At 50.2% G+C, this 17,549-nt stretch overlaps 1 protein-coding gene across 1 annotated transcript; it reads left to right on the top strand.

The window, feature by feature from the left end:
* The first annotated feature begins 711 nt into the window (after positions 1-711).
* On the top strand, positions 712-17,235 carry RPIA (ribose 5-phosphate isomerase A). The gene is made up of 9 exons (XM_074587259.1): positions 712-985; positions 5,707-5,767; positions 7,613-7,668; positions 10,820-10,879; positions 11,442-11,506; positions 11,844-11,912; positions 12,446-12,587; positions 13,813-13,912; positions 16,023-17,235. The coding sequence occupies exons 1-9, from the start codon at positions 803-805 to the stop codon at positions 16,118-16,120; spliced, it is 834 nt and encodes a 277-aa protein (XP_074443360.1). The 5' UTR covers positions 712-802; the 3' UTR covers positions 16,121-17,235.
* The last annotated feature ends 314 nt before the right edge of the window (positions 17,236-17,549 follow it).

The raw sequence follows: 17,549 nt of genomic DNA, 5'->3' as shown, positions 1-17,549 counted from the left end.
TGCCTCTGCGTGGTCCTAACGTGTCCCCCAGGTGCACAGGTACTTGGAGGTTCGTCTGCCTCTCTTGGTATTCTTCACAAAGGGTTTCAGCAGATGCCAACCCAGAATAGAGGAGAAAAAAATATGGCAAAAAAAGAGGCTCTGTGTGCTCCCTGACAGAAACACCTCCATCGAGTTTTATCCTGACCTTCATGCAGGGTGGGATGAGGACGACTAAGTGCCGGCGTGGTCAGAGGACCAGTGTTTTCTGTCACATCCGTGTTCCTCCTTGTGAGTCCTGCAACACGCTCCCAGCTGGGGCAGGCCATGGCTCGCCAGTCCTTCACCCCCTGCCATACAGAAGAACTTCCCAGCGAGATCATGCTACAAACTTTGAGTAAAAGTCCAAGAGAGGCTCTGCCTTAGCACCTCTGGAAGCCCGGGTAAAGTAACGCCCTGAGCTCGTTGCATTGCCTGGCGCCGTGCGGGGCTCCCCCCGCCACCCGCTCTCCTCCCCCAGCACTGCCCATTCCTCTGCACTGTACGGGAAAGCCTCAACCCCTCTGTCCCTGGAAAACCCGATATATACATGTATATACATCGATGAAACAAGTTCCTCCGGGATTGCGGCTCGGGCGGGCGGAGCGGACACCCCGAGCCTTGTCGTGCATTGTGGGAGCTGTAGTTCGCGGCTGGCAGCACTACAAGTCCCAGCCTCCCGGAGCAGGAGGAGGAGGAGAAGGAGGAGGAGGAGGAAGGGAACCGGCTCGGCCCAGGCCTCCAGCCCGTGCGGGAGAGCCCCCCGGGGGCGGGCCGCGGCGGCATGCGGCTCCTCGGCCGGCCCGGCCCGTTCCGCAGCACGCCCCTGGCTGCCCGGCCGCCGGGGAGGGTCAGAGCGGGGCCGGCGGCGGGGAGGCGCGCCTTCGCCCGCGGGCGGCTCGGCGGCACCATGGCAGAGGAGGCCAAGAGGCTGGCCGCCTGCGCGGCGGTGGACAAGCACGTCCAGGTGAGACGTCCCGGAGCCCTGCCTTGTTCGGGGTACCGGCGGCACGGAGACCCCCGGTGCGCGGAGCGGCCGCGAGAGGCAGGGAACCTCCCAGTGCACGGAGTGGCCGTGGGTTGCACGGAGCCTCCCGGTGCACGGAGGTGCTCCGGGGTGCAGGGACCCCCCCAGTACACGGCGTGGCCGCGGGGTGCAGGGACCCCCCAGTGCACAAAGTGGCAATGAAGTGCACGGAGCTTCCCAGGGCATGGAGGCTCTCCGGGGTGCACGGACCCCTCCAGTGCACGGAGCGGCCCCGGGGTGCAGGGACGGACCCCGGGGTGCATGGAGTGTCCCCGCGGCTCAGGGACCCCCAATGCACGGAGTGGCCGTGGGGGGCACGGAGCCTCGCAGTGGACGGAGGGTCTCTGGGTTGCCCGCGTCCCTCCAGTGCACGGGGAAGCCTGGGGTGCAGGGACCCCTCGCTCCCCACAAAGCATGGATGGTCCTGGGGTGCAATGAGGGACCTTGGGCTGCACGGGTGGGCCCTGCTGATCCTCTTCCTTCTTTGCTTTGGGCTGTGCTGCTTTAGCCTGGAGAAGGGAGAAAGCTACTCTTCCCCTCCTGTCTCTGCGCTCAACGCACGCCTCCCGGCAGCGGCTCAGTGCCTTGCTTGGCGCAGCAGGGTACACCCCGAGTTTGGGGTAACGTCTTGCACCTCCAAACTTTCACCGTGCACCTGCCTGCAAGGTGGGCTGTGGTGGGAGTTCAGGCTAACGCCGAGTCCTGCTTCTTTCTTTGAGTCCAGGGTGCTCTGCTGTTGTACCCTGTGCCCGAGCACCCGAGAAAGGAGCAACAGCCCCTAGCCAGGGGGCCATGTCCTGTCCGCTGCAGGGAGGGAACTGCAGCAAGGGGCTTTCATCGACCCCTTGAAGGTTAAATAGGACTGGAGCTGCTTGAGGTTTGGCACAGGCTGATTGTGAACACTTGGAGATCAACAGTTAAAGTCACGCAGTGGTTTATCGCAATGTTTGCTGTACAAGTCCTTTTGCAACAGCAGTGATGAAACGGGCATAGAGTCACTGCCAAAGAGGTAGATGTTAGAACTTGGTGGGGGGGGAAATTCCCTTTTCCTTCCTGCTCCTCGCCACTGGGTTGGCATTTTGAGGTTCACTTGCCAGTGGCTTCCCTGGTGTCCTGTAAATGTTTCACTTGTTTTACAGCCTCTCCTTGCTCTGAGCAGTCTGTACCTGCCTGCAGAGAGCACACCTGCATGCCATCTGAGACCTACGCCCTGCCAGGCCAATGTGTTCAAAAGCTGTCTGTGGGGTGGGGGATGGACTGGCAGTTGCGTAAAACCCGCCTTTCTTACCCAAAGCAAGCCCTAAAGTTGCACACTGAGGGGTTGCTGGAGGAAGGACTTTGTGTAGCAAAGTGTGGAGCCAAGGCATGATGGCTGCTGTGGGTGATCGCAAGCTGGGTCTGCCTTTGGTTTGGGCTAAAACGTGACTCTTAATTTTGGACTTTTCCTAGTGAAATAGCTGGCCTTTGTGTTGTTTTATGGTCAAGCGAACTTAGGACGATGTTTCTGGCTGTGTCCCAGCTGATTAAAGTTCAGCGCCCAGCTAGCGATACTGAAGAAGTAAAATAGGCAGCGTCCGGAGTAATATTGCAGTGCTTGCTGTGCAAGCTGGTTTGAAGCGATGATGGAGAAGCAGGGTAGAGTCACCACCATGGAGTTAGATGATCTTAGCTGTCAGATAAAACCTGTCTCCCCTTCAGTTTGCACTGTCAGGGTGCAGCTGCTGTTCGTAACTGATAACTTTGTGTTTGACTGTTAGAGCTATTGCTGTTAACGGAGGGAGCAAAGTAATCTCTGAAAGCAAAGCTGCAGACTTCCTTCCTTGCACGGCAGGGACGCGTGGGAGACACCACTGACTTCACGGTTCAGTTATGCTGGACAAATCTCTCCCGTTTAACTGTGCCATAAATCCGTGGCACCGGGGGGTTTGGTACCGGTACTAGATCAGGGCCCTCGCTTGGCATCCTGCTTCACACCCATCCCTATCTGTGCCAGCACAGCAGCTCCTCGTGCTGCCTGTAGCAGATATAAAACCTGTGGGTGGGGGGATTAGGAGAGAAGAACTTTCTTCTCTCTCTCTCTTTTTTTTTTCTTTTTTCTAATTAAAGACAGATTGGTGTGTTTACCCACAGTGCTTGTCCTCAGGCAGCTATAGGAGCAGACCCCCCCAGTACCGGAGTAGACACAGAGATGACCAGCCTCAGAAGCTGCAGGCTGTGGTGCTGTGACCGCTCGGAGGAATGGGGCTGGCACGGGGCTTGGGGCTTTAGAGCTGTAAGCTGCTTGGGGAGGGCTGGCTTTGCGTTTATACAACACCTCTCTGTTGGCCCTGATGGAGTCTCCATTAGAAATGAAAAGACAGGCGAGAGCCGTAGGTCCTGCTGCCCCAGAGAGCTGAGCATTATTAAGGGGAAACTTTGGGCTTTGCAATGTATTTATCTCCTGATCTTTGGCTGTATAAATCCTAGTCTTAGAAAATTATGTTGGACCGGCCAGCCAGTGTGGTGCTGCTGATACCCACTCGATGTGCGTTGCCTTGTCAGCATCTGTATTCTAGGGCAGCATCTCTAGGCCCTTGGGTTACCTGAGAAAATGCTGTGATCCCTGCTGACTCCACTCGTGGAGTCCCTACGTGGATCCTCAACTGTGCTGTGGCTCAGTGCTTTGGTTTCGTTTGCTGGGGTTTTAGTAAACAACCTGAAATGTCATTTTTTTGCATGAGGTGCTGCTCTTTGGTGCTGTGAGCAGGACCTTGCACACCGACCTTGTGCTCTGCTTCTTGCTGACATTCACCCTGCCCCTGTTTTTTGGCTGGTTTGCCCCTGGTCTGGCTGGGGTGGGAGCTGCGGAGGGAGAGGTGGGAGCTGCGGAGGGAGAGGTGGGAGCTGCGGTAAGGCGGGGGTTGTGACAGCACTAGTTTAGGCTGGCTTAAACTGTCTTTCTGGGAAAACCACTTAGCCCAAGGTCTTGCCACCACCTAAGGGAGGATGCTTCTCCCCTCCTCACTGATAAATTCCTTCAGGTTTGTTGCCAGCGATGGGCTGGGTTCCTTGCGAGCTCTTCCCACCGCATTACAGTGGAGTGGCTGATGCTGAGGCTTTCCCCACTCCTTTAGGGCATCCAGCTGCTCCAAGAAGCTGTCCCACCCTATAGAAATGAGGGCAAAGAGAAGAAACTGCCTCTTCCCAGGTCAAAACAAGTCTCTTGGGAGCACTGGTACTGCCTGTGTCCTGCCGGCCCCCGTGCAGCTTTGCTTGCCCCTTCCTTGGCTGGCCACGCTTGGCTCTGCCTGCTGGGCAGGAGAAACTGGGAAACCTCGGGAGCTATTGGGTTTCTGCTGGCAACGTTGCAGGCGTGCAGCTGCGATCTGTTGCTTTCTGTGTGTTTTGCAGAGTCACGGTGATTAGTGAGGGCTGGGATATAAGCCGAGTCTCTGGTTTTGTGCTGGGTTTTGGAAAACTTTTGGTTTTCTTAAGCTTTTTAAGCAAGGGAAATCATTAATCCTAGGGGAATGTGACCTGCCTTGACCTCCACCTCTCCAACGCAAGCTTGCATGCCAGTAAGACTTTAGCTGGTTGAAATGCTGCAGGTGTGGCTTTTCCACACCTGCTGAACTCTGGATTTGTTGCACATGGAGAAAGAGCTCCAGACCTGTATAATGTCCAAGAGATAATGCACAACAGCTCTGTGCCTGCATCTCTGGCTGGCTTGAAGTCTTTCTCATCTGGAGTCTCTGTGGTGATATTGGGCCTCCTTAAGTCAATTTAGACTTTGGATCCCATCCAAAGAAGGGGAAGTACATTGAAAATTGGAAGTGTGCAAGAGGCTACAGGTAGCTCTCAGTGGGTGGGAGGGAGATTGTTCTGATAATAAACAGAGACTTACATCACAGAGCATTCTCTTGCGGAGGTAACACAATTGCACCCATCCACCCTCAGCCTGCAGCACCTGTTAGAGGCATATCTGTGTTATGGATGAGATGGTAGAGATCCTTCTTAAACCAGACCATAATCAGAGGAAGTCCAGGGCTGAGCTGTGGTTAAAGTGTGATCCTCTTCAGCATACGCTGCCAGGCTCATCTGTCTTTCAGGTGTGTTGCTGGACTCTGTAATAGGCAGTTGTATGCTCTGTTTTGGAGGGTGGTTTTTATTATACTCTAGGAACTGCTGCTGTGCTCTTTGCTTTGGCCGCTGGTGCATCCATACTGTTTACTAACAATACCGTTGGCAGCAAACCCATGCTTTTACTGTGCGGCTTCCTTGGGAGATGTTATCTTGAGGTTGTTTCAGCTTCTTCCTCTGTGGTATTGTCTGAAACTCCCAGCTTTCCGGCAGGAGAGGGTGCACGGTGTGCCAGCAACTAGCAGTGAGTGTGCATTGAACACCCTGAGATTCAGACCGTGGTGGTATTTAGCAAGCCCATGTCCTTTAATGAGAAGGCCAGTTGCTTAAAATCCCTTAGCCACAGACAGCGCTCGTGCCCTCGCTGGCACAGTGTGTTTCCTTCCTTGCCTGCAGCGAGCTGAGACGTTGTGTATTGGCAGTGCATCTCTGGGCAAGGTTCCTCTTGCATGTGTTTATAATGTTGAATCTACCAGGAAAAGCAGACAGCCCTTGTGTCAAGGCCCCAGTAACAGATCTCCTCTGTCTCTCTTAATTTGCAGAACAATCAAGTTCTTGGGATTGGAAGCGGTTCTACAATTGTCCATGCGGTGCATCGATTAGGTAGGACGCTCCCCTTCGTGTTCCTCCCGCTGCAGAAAGTACCCTTGTCCGGCTGCCCCAACTACTTGAAAAACATGTTAAATCTTCTGGATGCTGACTTAGAGCTAATGCGTTGGGTCTGATCACCGACTGCTGTGTCCTCCTTGAAGCTGAAGGTTAAAACTGGGTCTTGTGCTCCGAAGTTATTGCATAGAGTCCTGAGGAAGTAATGATTTGCCACCTGTTCTCCCCGTACAGCCAGAAAAAGTGCTTTAGTGGCACCCACCCCAAACCGGATCTAAACCCCTCCGTTGCGTTCCAGCTCTGCCCAGTCCTGACTTGCTTTGTGGCTTTGGGCCACGCAGCTGCTTTGCTTCCGTTAACCCATTTGTACGCGGCTGATGCTGCTCGCTCACATCCACTTTATTCACACTGAGGGTCCTGCTGAGGCGTAATGAAGAAATCCTGCTGCCCTTTTTCATATACCCTACAGCTAGGTTTATCTGCTTGCCCCAGGTGCAAGTTTACTCAAGGTGTGATTCAGAACATTTCAGCCAAGCATTCAAGTGAGGCAAAGGCATTTTTGCAAAGTGAATGTGAGGGTAATTATCATCGTGCCTCCTTACAGAGGGTGCAGAGATTGGCTTGCAGTGAGCCCTAGGGCAGATCTGCTTGTGGAGGTGCTGTGCCTCGTCCTGCTTTGCTGTCCTGGGATGCAAAACAGAGCAGCCATGTGTGACGGGTCAGGAGTGCAGCATCAGCCCTGTCGTTCATGGGGGTCTTGCTCGACCCAGAGGGGGACTCTTGTTCGGAAGCAGAGTTCGGTGTGTCCCACCTGGGTGGCTCTGCGTGGCTGGGAAGTCCCCTTGTGACTAGCTGTCCCCCAGCCCACCATGGGCAAGCGGGTCTGAAGTCTGAGCACGGCGCAGTGCTTCGCTTCCCAGAGGAACATCAGAGATGGTGCTGTGCCTGCCTCTTGGCACCCACCTCACCCCATGCTGTGTGCAATACACTTAATTGTCTGGGAGATGGTCTGGGACCTGCAGGTCAGCTTTCTGGGCTTGGCTCAGTATTGCAGCTACTCCTGACTCTAAGACAGAATCAGTCTCTAAATAAATAGGTATACTACTTAAAGTGCATTGCCTGTTCCAGGCTGCAAAGTCCGAGTTTTCATGTCTACTGAATACATTTGCACTGGGATGTGGGTTTCCTTGAAGCATGTAGCCCGTGTGCTTGCTCTGGTGCAAGAGCTGTTACTGACTCTCAGGCTGTTGGCTTATGCTTAAGTATTGTAATTACTAAAATAACATTTTGTCCATAACGACATCTTAGTAATAGATTTTAGTCATTTGAGGTTAACCTGTGGGAGGAAATACTTCCTTCCATTTAATGGAATACTGAATTTTATTAGTCCTTTCCCTGCCATATATTTAAATGTTCTATAATAAATGAATGTGACGTCCCCGAGGCAACAAGCCAGAAAACCTTTCAGACAGCTGCCGAGGCTTTCTGTTTACAAGCAAAACCTGTCTAATGGAGTGAGAGAGGGAAGTGGGGCTAATTTCCCAGGTGACTATTTGCTGACGAGGCTCTTCTGCTGCTGGAGACACAAAGGTTAATGGCTCATGGTGTCTCGGTCTGAGCCAGGGTGGGTGTTCAAACCTCTCTGACTGTAGAAACTGAGCCGTAGCCTATGCAGGGTGGCACCTGTTTGCGTTTGAGCGCGACTGAGTTATTTGCAAGCCAAGCAAGTAATTGCAGTGATTCAAAGGGACTGCTCTGAACTGAGATTTCTTAAAGTGAAAGTTAATGTGTTTTTTCCCTACTGCAACGAACAAACCGAGGCTTCTGCTTTTTATCCTACAGCTGAGCGGGTTAAAGAGGAGAACCTAACAATTGTCTGCATCCCCACATCTTTTCAGGTAAGCACTTTACTCCTTTGCTTTCTGCTAGTCCAAACACTCACGAAGGGCATCTTCCCTTTGGCTGTGGGAGGCAACCACCCTGCTCTCTGGACTGTCTCCTTGCCGTGTGAGTTAGCTGAAAGCACTGGTGAGAGCAGCCGAGATGCAGCCTGCAGATGGACCTCATGAAGCTGGCGGTGATGGTGCTGTGTTACCCTGACATGAACTGCAGGGATGCCGTAGTGCTAGGAGGTGTGTTTTGAACCAGTGTGGTAACGCTGGTTATGTCTGTTGGTGTGTGGCTTGCTCTGGATCCCACTTACAGAAAATGCTGTTGAGAGTGGTGAACCAGACTCATAATGCAAAACTCTTGGGAGACACTTTAGTCTCCTTTGATTCTGAATCAAGCTCTTAAGCTGTAAAAATCACGCTGCAAGCAATAATAGCAAGCTCAGGAGGAACTTGAAATGCACCAACTGGCTTTTATAAGAAATTGCAGAATAGAAATTGGCTTAATCTTTCCTTTGCTGTGCAGCTTTTGCAGGGATCGGTTCACACCAAGCTAGCACTGAGAGGTTTGCAGGGAGAGGGAGAAGTGGCTTGGTGGTGAAACACAGAGCTGCTGGGGAAGCTTCTCAGCTTCCATGCCTTCAGGCAACTGGCTTTGTTCTCTCTGCCTCTATTCCTTGAGGTGGGAATGCCCTGCAGAGGAGCAGCTGACACCGTGTCCCCTTTGGGCAGGGAGAGGTGACATGATGGGGATCACCCATGGGGTTTTTGAGGCTGTGTGGCAATGCTCCAGTCTAGGAATTGGGCATGTGTCCTCAAAGTCCTGTTGTAGACCTCGGGATTGTACTTTTGTCACAACTTTTTCACCGTGAGGACAACCAAGCAGTGAGGCAGGCTGTGCAGCAACTGTCCGTTGGGGTTTTTAAGACCGGAATGGGGTAAAACCCTGAGCAACCTGGTAGCTTACCCTGCTTTGACCTGGAAGTTGATAGAGACCAACCTGAATTATCCTGAAATCTTATGAAAACTTAACATCCTCTTACCCCGCAGATGTTCTTAAAGTGTGAGTGTGGGGTGATGGGGTGATGCAACAGCTCTCTTTTCCCAGCTGTTGCAAACAACCAGTGGCCATCTGGGATATAATACAAACTACTGCAAAGGGCAAAAAGGAAAAACTAGATTTTTCTTCTTCTTTTTTGTCTTTTTTTTTTTTTTTTTAACCTCTATCAGTACTTCTGCGGTGAGAGTCTGTCTTGGATCTGTCTAAAATGATCCCCAACCTGAGATACCGTGTCCCATTTCAACCTAGGAGAAGTGCTCTGGGTTGACTTGTTAGGTCTTACAGAAAACATTGATAAAGCTGTTATAGTGAAGGTGGGCTGGAGCCTGTCCTGCCTTGAAATATTGGGATAGTTTGTGTAACGCTACACAGTTTCTTACCAGTAAAACAAAAAGGTTGCTGTTAAAGGGAAGAGATAGATCGTACACCTGCAGGAGCCCAAATCCCCCAGACATGAGGCTGCCTTGTATCTTTTGCAGTCTCTTAGAATTCAACCAGTTCCGAGTGAAGTGTTCCCAGGTCAGCAAACCAGCATCTTATTTTCACTACGTACAGGTGTAAATGGCTGCCTGAGATTACTGGCAAGGAAGAGTTGGTTTCAGTGGGCTTTTATTCTCCTCCCTTCCCTTTTGTCAGGTTGGGTTATTCCATCACCATCAGTAAAGCTAGAGCCAGGGTAAGTATCTGTCCCTTGGCTTTTGCGTTGTTCCTTCTTTTCACCTGGACGTGTACTGACAGCACAGAGTGAGACCGTTCTTGGCAAGTGCCGCGCAGTTACTGCCACTTTTCCCCCGGTTGTGGGAGCTCTGCTTTTGATTCCTGTTGGTCTGCTCCCATCGCCTTGCAAGCAGAGAGCCTCGAGAGAGACACCTCGTTTCCACGCTGCTGCCTCTAAGCCTGTTCAGGATCTGGCCTGCATGTGCAGCACAGTGTTTTTCAATGCTTTCAGTTCCCAGATCCCTGAAATCTCTTTATGTGGACACCATGTAATGAATGTAAACCCACTGATTTTTATTCTTTTTATTTTGTGAGTCCTTAGGGCAATCTTAGTGCACAGATCAAGAGCCCACAGCCCATGGGTGTTAAAACTGCATGCTATGAAATGCCACGATAAATGATTCAAATCATATCTCATTGCCAGGAGTACCACTTGCTAACTCTTTTTAATGTTTCTGGGTTGCCAGTACATGTGACTTATGCACTGTGTTAGCATTAGTGGGTAAAATTCAGGGGAATCAGTTGATCTGGGCTATAGCACTGGGGCTTGTTGGTCTAGCTACAGCATGGTAGGAGGTTTCAGACTCGAGCAGAGTGTGTGCAAGGAGGGAGTCTCACTCAGACAATGATTTGTAACCCAGAAAATTCAACCAGTTCATGGTTCTCTAAATTTGAACTCCTGTTTAAACTGACAGACCGAGTGGAGGGTAACTCTGGGTGTTTTGTGTTGTATTGCCACTAGAGGGAAATACACAGCCACTTCAGTAAAAGTAGATCGGAGCCACCAAACAGCTGTTTCAGGAGGCTTCCCACACTTTCTCCATGAGTTGTGCTTTTCTTTTTTTGCCTTTTCTTTTTTTGTTAGTTTGTTTCTTTCCAATATGAAAAATATCTTCATTGTTAGTCCCGCATTGCTATGGTGTAAATATTTCATTTTCTTGCTCCTGTTTTTCAGCTGAAGGAAATCAGAGGGGCTGGAAGGGTGCGAGGGAGAATGATGTCCAAGCTGAAACAACACAGGACTCAAAAATCCCATATCTCCTCTAACGCTTAGATACAAGTGATTCCCACCAAGCTGATGGGGCTTTTGGCTATTTAGTATGGAGAGACCTGAACCCAGGAGTCCTGTTGCACCATCTGAGCATTTTAGCTCAAGTCAGCAGCAGGGTTTTCTTTTGGTTAAAACAATCTGGTCTGGAGGCACCATTTTCTCCTTGCCATGTGCTCTTGCTGCTGGCTGCAGCCTCTCTGCCAGCTCAGAGTGGGGCAGTGGAGCTCTCCCAGGGAGATTCCATCCTTGCTGCAGCCAGTGGAATGCCACCACGAGTCTGTCTTCCTTTCCTGCCACCAGTAAATGGTGTTTGCTGTGTTCTTGGTGCACAGGCCCGTCAGCTGATCCTGCAGAACGGCTTAACACTAAGTGACTTGGACCGACATCCAGAGGTAAGTGGGACTGCAGAGGTAAGACCTCACCTGACCTTCCTTTAACCTGGTTCTTCATAAAGCATCAGGCTCCTTTATCCTCCCCTGAGGATGAGTTTAGGCAGCCATGCTGTACAACATGAGCGGGAATTAGCTTAGTTTATTCTTTTTCCTCCAAGCCTTATTCTTGTCTTGGTGCTTGTCCCTTTAGATGGCAAGTAGCCTGCAGAGTTGTGTTTCCTCCAGGTGTTTGGCACCTCTTCCAGGCTGAGACTTGCTGGCCTGAGGCAGGGATGTTGTGTTGCTGAAGTGTCACTGAAATTTTCCCTGGGAGCTCCCTGCTTGTGTGCTAAAGTGATGTGTCTTGCAGACCAGCAGCTGGTTTTGGTTTTTCTTTCTCCTGCTCTCACATGCCTGTGGTTTGGCAGGGGCTGGTATCCTTGGGTGGCTGATCAGATGCTCATCTCTGGTCAGGCTGGCATCTGGCCGCTTGGGACCTGACACCCTCCCAAGCTGCACCAAGAGCAGCTCCTGGATGCTGCATGGGAGAAGTTACCACACCAAGTTTCTCCTCTTCCTACAGCTTGACGTTGCCATCGATGGAGCGGATGAAGTGGACTCTCATCTCAACCTTATCAAAGGTGGCGGGTGAGCCTTGCTGTCCATCTCTCTGTGTGCGACGCTGGTGGCAGTGGCCTCTGAGCATCCTTTTCTGGCTGTGGATGTCTCTGGGGTGGGCTGGAGAGGCTGATGGGATCCTGTGCAGGGCTGTGCGTATACCTGCAGTGGGACATAGCTCCTGACTGAGAGTGTGTGCAAGGGACAAGGAGGATCAACTGATGGGACAGGGGAAAGAGCCCTGATGTAGGACAAAGGCAGCACCAAAACCAGCAAGAATATGATGGAGGGGACTGGACTTTAAGACCATCAGACCTGAGGAGCAGTCTGTTTTCTGATATTTATGTTATTTTTTTCCCCCTTGCAGTGGTTGCTTGACGCAGGAAAAGATAGTTGCAGGATATGCAAAATGCTTCATCGTTATTGCTGATTACAGGTAAAAATAGTACTATTCATGATACCTCTGTGTCCAGTGGGAGGATTTGGATGGTCCTGTGTTAGGCCCATATTGCCCTTCCAGTGGGTCAGGGAAGTGAGCAGGAATAGGTGGAAATGAGCCTGACTCCCAGTGCTTCAGCAATTCAATTTAGCTTTTTTCTTAATTTTCAACTCAGCAGGCCTGCTTAGGAGTCAGCAGAGCTTTTGGGGAAATGGCTGCCCTGCTCTTTGAGCTCAGTGATTGTCAGCACAGAATAAATTTCCCCTTCTGTACATACAGCCTCAGGGCTATGGAAAAAAACAACTCGTGTCCTGCTTGTCCAAAACGTGTCAAAACAAGGCTTATGAGTGAATGGAGCATCGTGCATTAAACTGGTTCTTCCTACATGCGTGCACATGTGAACTGACCGCTGTGCCCTCCAGGGCCTTATGCCTGAGGGGTTAGCAAGAGGTAATGTGATAAGTGTGTTATGTTAATGGTGTTAGCAATGCAACATCTGATGCTAATCCCACCTCAAACTGTGCCCTCAGGAAAAAATCGGAGAGCCTCGGTGAGCAGTGGAAGAAGGGAATTCCTATTGAAGTCATCCCCATGGCTTACGTCCCTGTCACCAGAGCCCTGACCAAAAACTTCGGAGGTGCTGCAGAGCTGCGGATGGCTGTTAGCAAAGCGGTACGTGTCGCTGATCGGCCCTGCTCCCCCAGAGGAGCCACTTCAATGTGGGCAAACAGAGGACCTGAGGTCTGGCCTTTCATCTAATTAAATCTGGGCTTTCACTCCCACGAGTGGTATCTTGTGTAATTCCCACTAATTATACTTTGGTTAATGAACTGTGTGTTTCAGGGTCGGTGCTGCTCGTGGAAAGCCTCTCTGGTTTATGTCTCCTAAAGCAAGCATCCCTGGGCAGGGAGAAGGAGGGATTGCCAACCCGGGTCTGACCTGCTGCTCTGTGGGGACGTTTGGGGGCTGGAGGGCAGTCTGGGCTCTCAAAGGAGGTCTCGAGTCGGGTGGGCAGCTCATGCTCCATTCCAGGCTTCTCTGTGCCACAGGGAGCCAGAGCTGGACTGAATTAAAACTGGAGACACTTTGTCTCCACTGCCACTGTCATATCCTGACTTGGAGAGTGGGGCTTTGCCAGCCCGTGTTGTCTGACAGGGGAGAAGGAGAGCCTTCTGCGGTAATGGTTGGAGTTAATGCCTGAAGGCTGAATACTTGTTTTTAATGTGTCTAATCCCAAGAGGCTTTAGGTACTGCGTTTGGGTGCCTGAGAGGAGCAAACCAGTCATTCTCTGTGAAGTTGAGACCAGCCTCACTCAGGGAATGCACATTGGTGCTGCTCCAGCATGAGCCGTTTTCCCAAAGGATGCTGGTCCCTGCTGGCACATGTGGTTGCGCATCCTGCTTAGTGCCACTGAAACACCTAGTCCTCAGCCCCAGCTGTCTCTGTGCTGTGAAAGGACCCAATTGCTCCTTTTGTTGGGCTTGAGAGAGTGCTGAGCACATCTGGGACGCTGAAGGCCAGATATTCTTCAACTCCAAAACCTCCCCATGGCATCCAGGAGCACACTCTTATTTGGGCGGACGGGGTGCTTCTTTTGGCTTGAATTGCCTGTAATGGCCATTTTAAGACAACAGATCCCCTGTTCCAGTGATGAAGTCACACTGTTGTTTCCAGCTTCTGCATGATTATCAGTACGCAGGAGAACGAGGAACAAGCAGTTGCCTTGGGCGATGGTTTTACTTACAGGCTTATTGTAGACTGCCCTGATTTACTTGAATGATGACTCTGTAAACCGTTGCAGTGGGGATGGCTGGTCTGGGTGAGGGCTGTGACAGTCCCTGGCTGTGCTTGGTAGACAAGGATCTCACAGTGCTGACAAATGTGTTTGCTTCCCAGGGCCCCGTGGTGACAGACAACGGGAACTTCATCCTGGACTGGAAATTTGACAAGGTTCATGAATGGAGTGAAGTGAACACAGCTATAAAAATGATACCAGGTAATGTCTGCGATTTAAAAAAATCCAAAAGCTGTCTGAGGCTTGGCCCCTGCTAGATAACCCTGACTGTGGGAGGTCTCCTGTGGATAAGAGGAAGTGTGTGTGTGCTTAGTGCCTCTCTTAGGTCTCTGAAGTAGAAACAAATGTAGGGGCAGTTATCATCTGAATTAGTACAACTGTACCCAAGTGGCATTCCTGTATGGTGGTGAAAACGTGGGGTGATACCAGGTTGACTTCTGACACTGTTTTCTACTAGGCATGCCAGTCCTGTGCTCTTCCTTACTCTCCTCGTGCCCAGTTAGAAAGAGGCTTTTAGTGGAAACACTGGTGGACTCTGGAGCAAGGGTTTGCACTGAGTTATGGTATTTTCCAGAAGCTCCTTACAGCTCTGCATCCCTTTACCGTTGTGTGGTCCTACAGGCTCACCTTGCTGTGAGGGCACAGCGTATCCTCGCTGTTGCTGCAGCTATTGTTGTGCAAGAGAGAAGCAGTGGCTGGTCTCACTGTTTGCAAATGCAGCAGCCTCTCTGCAAGGGCTCCTGCTTTGCATGAGACCTGCTGCCCAGGCCAGAGCTGCTTCTGGACAACCCAGGTCTGCCCAGGGGCAGTGGCACTTGCTGGACTTGAGGAAAGCAGCAGATAGGCTGGCCACATCTAGATATCTTGTCTGGTTACCTTGTCAAAGTCTGCTCTTGAATCTGGTTGGCTTTTGAATACATATTTTGTATCTTTTATCTTTGAGTTTGTCCCAGATACCTGCCTGCCCCTGAAGTCCGTAACACAACTGCCTTCACTGACTGTTCGTGCATTGTCAGAGCATGCAGGAACAGGATGGGATCCTGTTGCACAAACCTCAGTGTCCCCACAAAGCAGCAATCTATTGTCCTGGCATCACAGTTAAAACACAAGAGCAGGCAGAGGCCATGGGTGTAGGCTGGGTGAAGAGCTGCCAGTAACTTCTAGTTGCCTCTTTTCAGTGGCTTTGCTTCCTTCAGTGCTGCTTCTGAGGTTTCCCTTCCTGCTCTAGGAGCAAACTGCTAGGGTGCTACCTCTGCCTTGGCTTATCCTGGTGTCTTTGCTGTCTGAATAATTACCTGTCACTTGCTCACAGTCAGCAGTAGGTGGCAGGTTTGGATCTTCAGCAGGAGCACTTCTAAATGAACCGGTGACCACAGCTGTTCTGGGCTGTCCCTGGTGCAGCGCTCTGTATCCTAATGTGGTTGCTGCCTATGGCCGTACGAATCCCTGTATCATTAGAGCTGTTTCTGTGCAAGAGAGAAACAGCGTCCGGTCACACTGTTTGCAAACAAAACAGCCTCTCTGCAAGGACTTCTTCCTTGCATCTCTTTTGGTTGAGAGATGAATGGTAAATGATGGGACCCGTTCCATCGTGTTGGTGTGGAGATGGTCTCAGCACTGTTTGCTGCTCAGAAATGGACCTGCTATGGGTAGAAAAGCATCTTCCCTACCCAGAAGTGGATAAGCAGCACTGTTAAAGCCTAAATACAGTGGGACAGTAGGGCTCTGGCTTGTGGTAGCCCTCGTCCTTCATTTCTTTCTACCTTTCTGGCCTCCGGCTCAGTGATCGCTGTGAAGTTAGGAGCACCCCATAATTAAATGCAACCAAAAGTACATTTGCAAACGGGCTACAAATTGCAGAGGTAGCATCAGATCTGCTGTGTCTTAACGTTTGAACAAGTGTTATAGAGGTGTTCTCTAACAGGATAGGCTTTTTAGGTGTGCTTGAAGGCAAAGTGACTAAGCCTGTGGCTGCATGTGGCTTCCTCTTGCTCCTGTGGGTCATGGCTGAAAATGCCATGCTTGTGATTGTGTTAGCGTAATGGTGTGGCTGGGGCGGTGTGAGCATCGGGGGAGCTTTCAGAGTTGTTTCTCACTCTGGAGAGAGCTTTCTCTTTGGGTGGCCCCGTGAAGAAGGCTTCCCGGAGGCTCCCTGTGCAGCTGATGCAACATCATCCAGGTTGGATGCCTCTCTCCAAACCTCTGATGGAGGCACTAGTGCCTCTTAACGAACAAAAACATGGTCAGAGCGGAGGGTTTGAGCAATGGGGTGACTCTGGCATTAACTGCCACATGAACTCTTGTTCCCCAGGTGTGGTGGAGACAGGGCTCTTCATCGACATGGCAGAGGTGGTGTATTTTGGCATGGAGGACGGCTCGGTCAGCGTGCGGGAGAAGCAGCCTCGCTGATGCCAGCATGCTGCCTGCTCTGTTTCACCTTCGGCCGGTTTGATTCAGCTGTTATAACGGTGCCAACCTGATGTTTTGCCTTAACGAGCAGCGGTTATCAAAGAAGACGGACGGGAAGTTGATCAGAATCCGCTGATGTGATACTGAATGTCTTTTTTTAAAAACAAACAAAAAAATTATATTCTATTTCTATATATATATATTTTTACTTTACAGGAATGTTGTCTTTTTTTAAAGAACCATTTAAACAAATTGCTTTAACATTTTTATTTTATTTTATAAGAAATACTTACCAAAAAGAATACTCTTTAATTTGTGGGTGGGTTTTTTTTGTTTGTTTGTTTTTTGTTTTTTTTTTTTTTTGAAGAGAACTTGAACCCTTCTGGTTGCTCATAGTGCTTAGTGATTGAGGCCAGAAATACAATCCTAATGCATTGTTCCTAACCACCCTGGCTGGGAGGGTGAAGCACATAACGGGAGCACGTCCAGTCGGGACCTGCTGATGCCTTATTTGGAACCTTTTTGGTTCAGTATTTTATGCCTTTTATTTTTCTATACCACTGTTTTTAATAGTTCAGGATGTCTAGTTGTCCTCTGTGCACATGGCAATTCTCTGAGCCTAGAGTGGTCTCTACATCCCTCTGTCTGGGACGTTAATAAGGGCCTTTTCTGGGACTCTGTATGGAGGAGATTCTCATCCTTTGAGCCAAATTCTGCTCTCCGTTAATTCAGTACCTCTGATTAAAGTCTGTTCCTGTAGCTGGAGATGTTTGGGACTTTGTCCTTGTAAACCGAGAGCAGAACTGGGTCCTTGCTGAAGTTTACAGAAGCATATTTGAGCAGCTTCGGGCAGCGTGGAATACTGTTCAGTGGCAAATTATTTGATTTGGAATGAAGGTTAATTATCACCCCTCGCAGCTGGTTGATTTGTGGAAGGATAGAGCAGAACGCACAGGAAAACTGAGTCTTCCTGCCTAAATTTTCCACATGTAGCAGGAGAGAGACACTTGTTCAGTTTCTTGTTCTTGGTGTATAGGTGCTTTGCATGGTTCTGGTTTCAAAATGCAAGCCCTCTCTGTGTTGTAGACACTGAAATAAAGAGTTGTTATACCAGATTTGGTGGTAATTTGGTTTTTAAAGTAACTATTTCATGGACAATGGGGCAGATCACTGTCAGACTAACTTGTGCTGTAGTTCTCTCCTTACAAGGGCCCTAATTCCCTCTTCTGCATTTGATTTGTTTTTGCTTAAGGTAAATGCATTATATTATTTTAAATTAACCAGACTATCTAATCAACACTTATTAGCTGCAGTACTTGCCTTGAGACTGTCTTAAATTTGCATGTCTAAAACCTGTGCATCTAAATACAGCTTTTTTTTTTTTTTTAATTTTCAACAAAAAGGAGCTATTTTTATGTCTCTAAATCTT

The sequence above is a fragment of the Larus michahellis genome, chromosome 5 (genome assembly GCF_964199755.1).
Source record: "Larus michahellis chromosome 5, bLarMic1.1, whole genome shotgun sequence".
Classification (NCBI taxonomy): Eukaryota; Metazoa; Chordata; class Aves; order Charadriiformes; family Laridae; genus Larus; species Larus michahellis.
This window is presented reverse-complemented; position numbering and strand designations above follow the sequence as displayed.

What these genes read in the sequence shown, in the direction of transcription:
- RPIA (XM_074587259.1), top strand. Translation starts at nt 803, where the DNA reads ATGCGGCTCCTCGGCCGGCCCGGCCCGTTCCGCAGCACGCCCCTGGCT. An exon ending in CGGTGGACAAGCACGTCCAG is followed by an intron (nt 986 to 5,706) that starts GTGAGACGTCCC and finishes CTTAATTTGCAG; the next exon opens with AACAATCAAGTTCTTGGGAT. An exon ending in AGCTATAAAAATGATACCAG is followed by an intron (nt 13,913 to 16,022) that starts GTAATGTCTGCG and finishes CTTGTTCCCCAG; the next exon opens with GTGTGGTGGAGACAGGGCTC.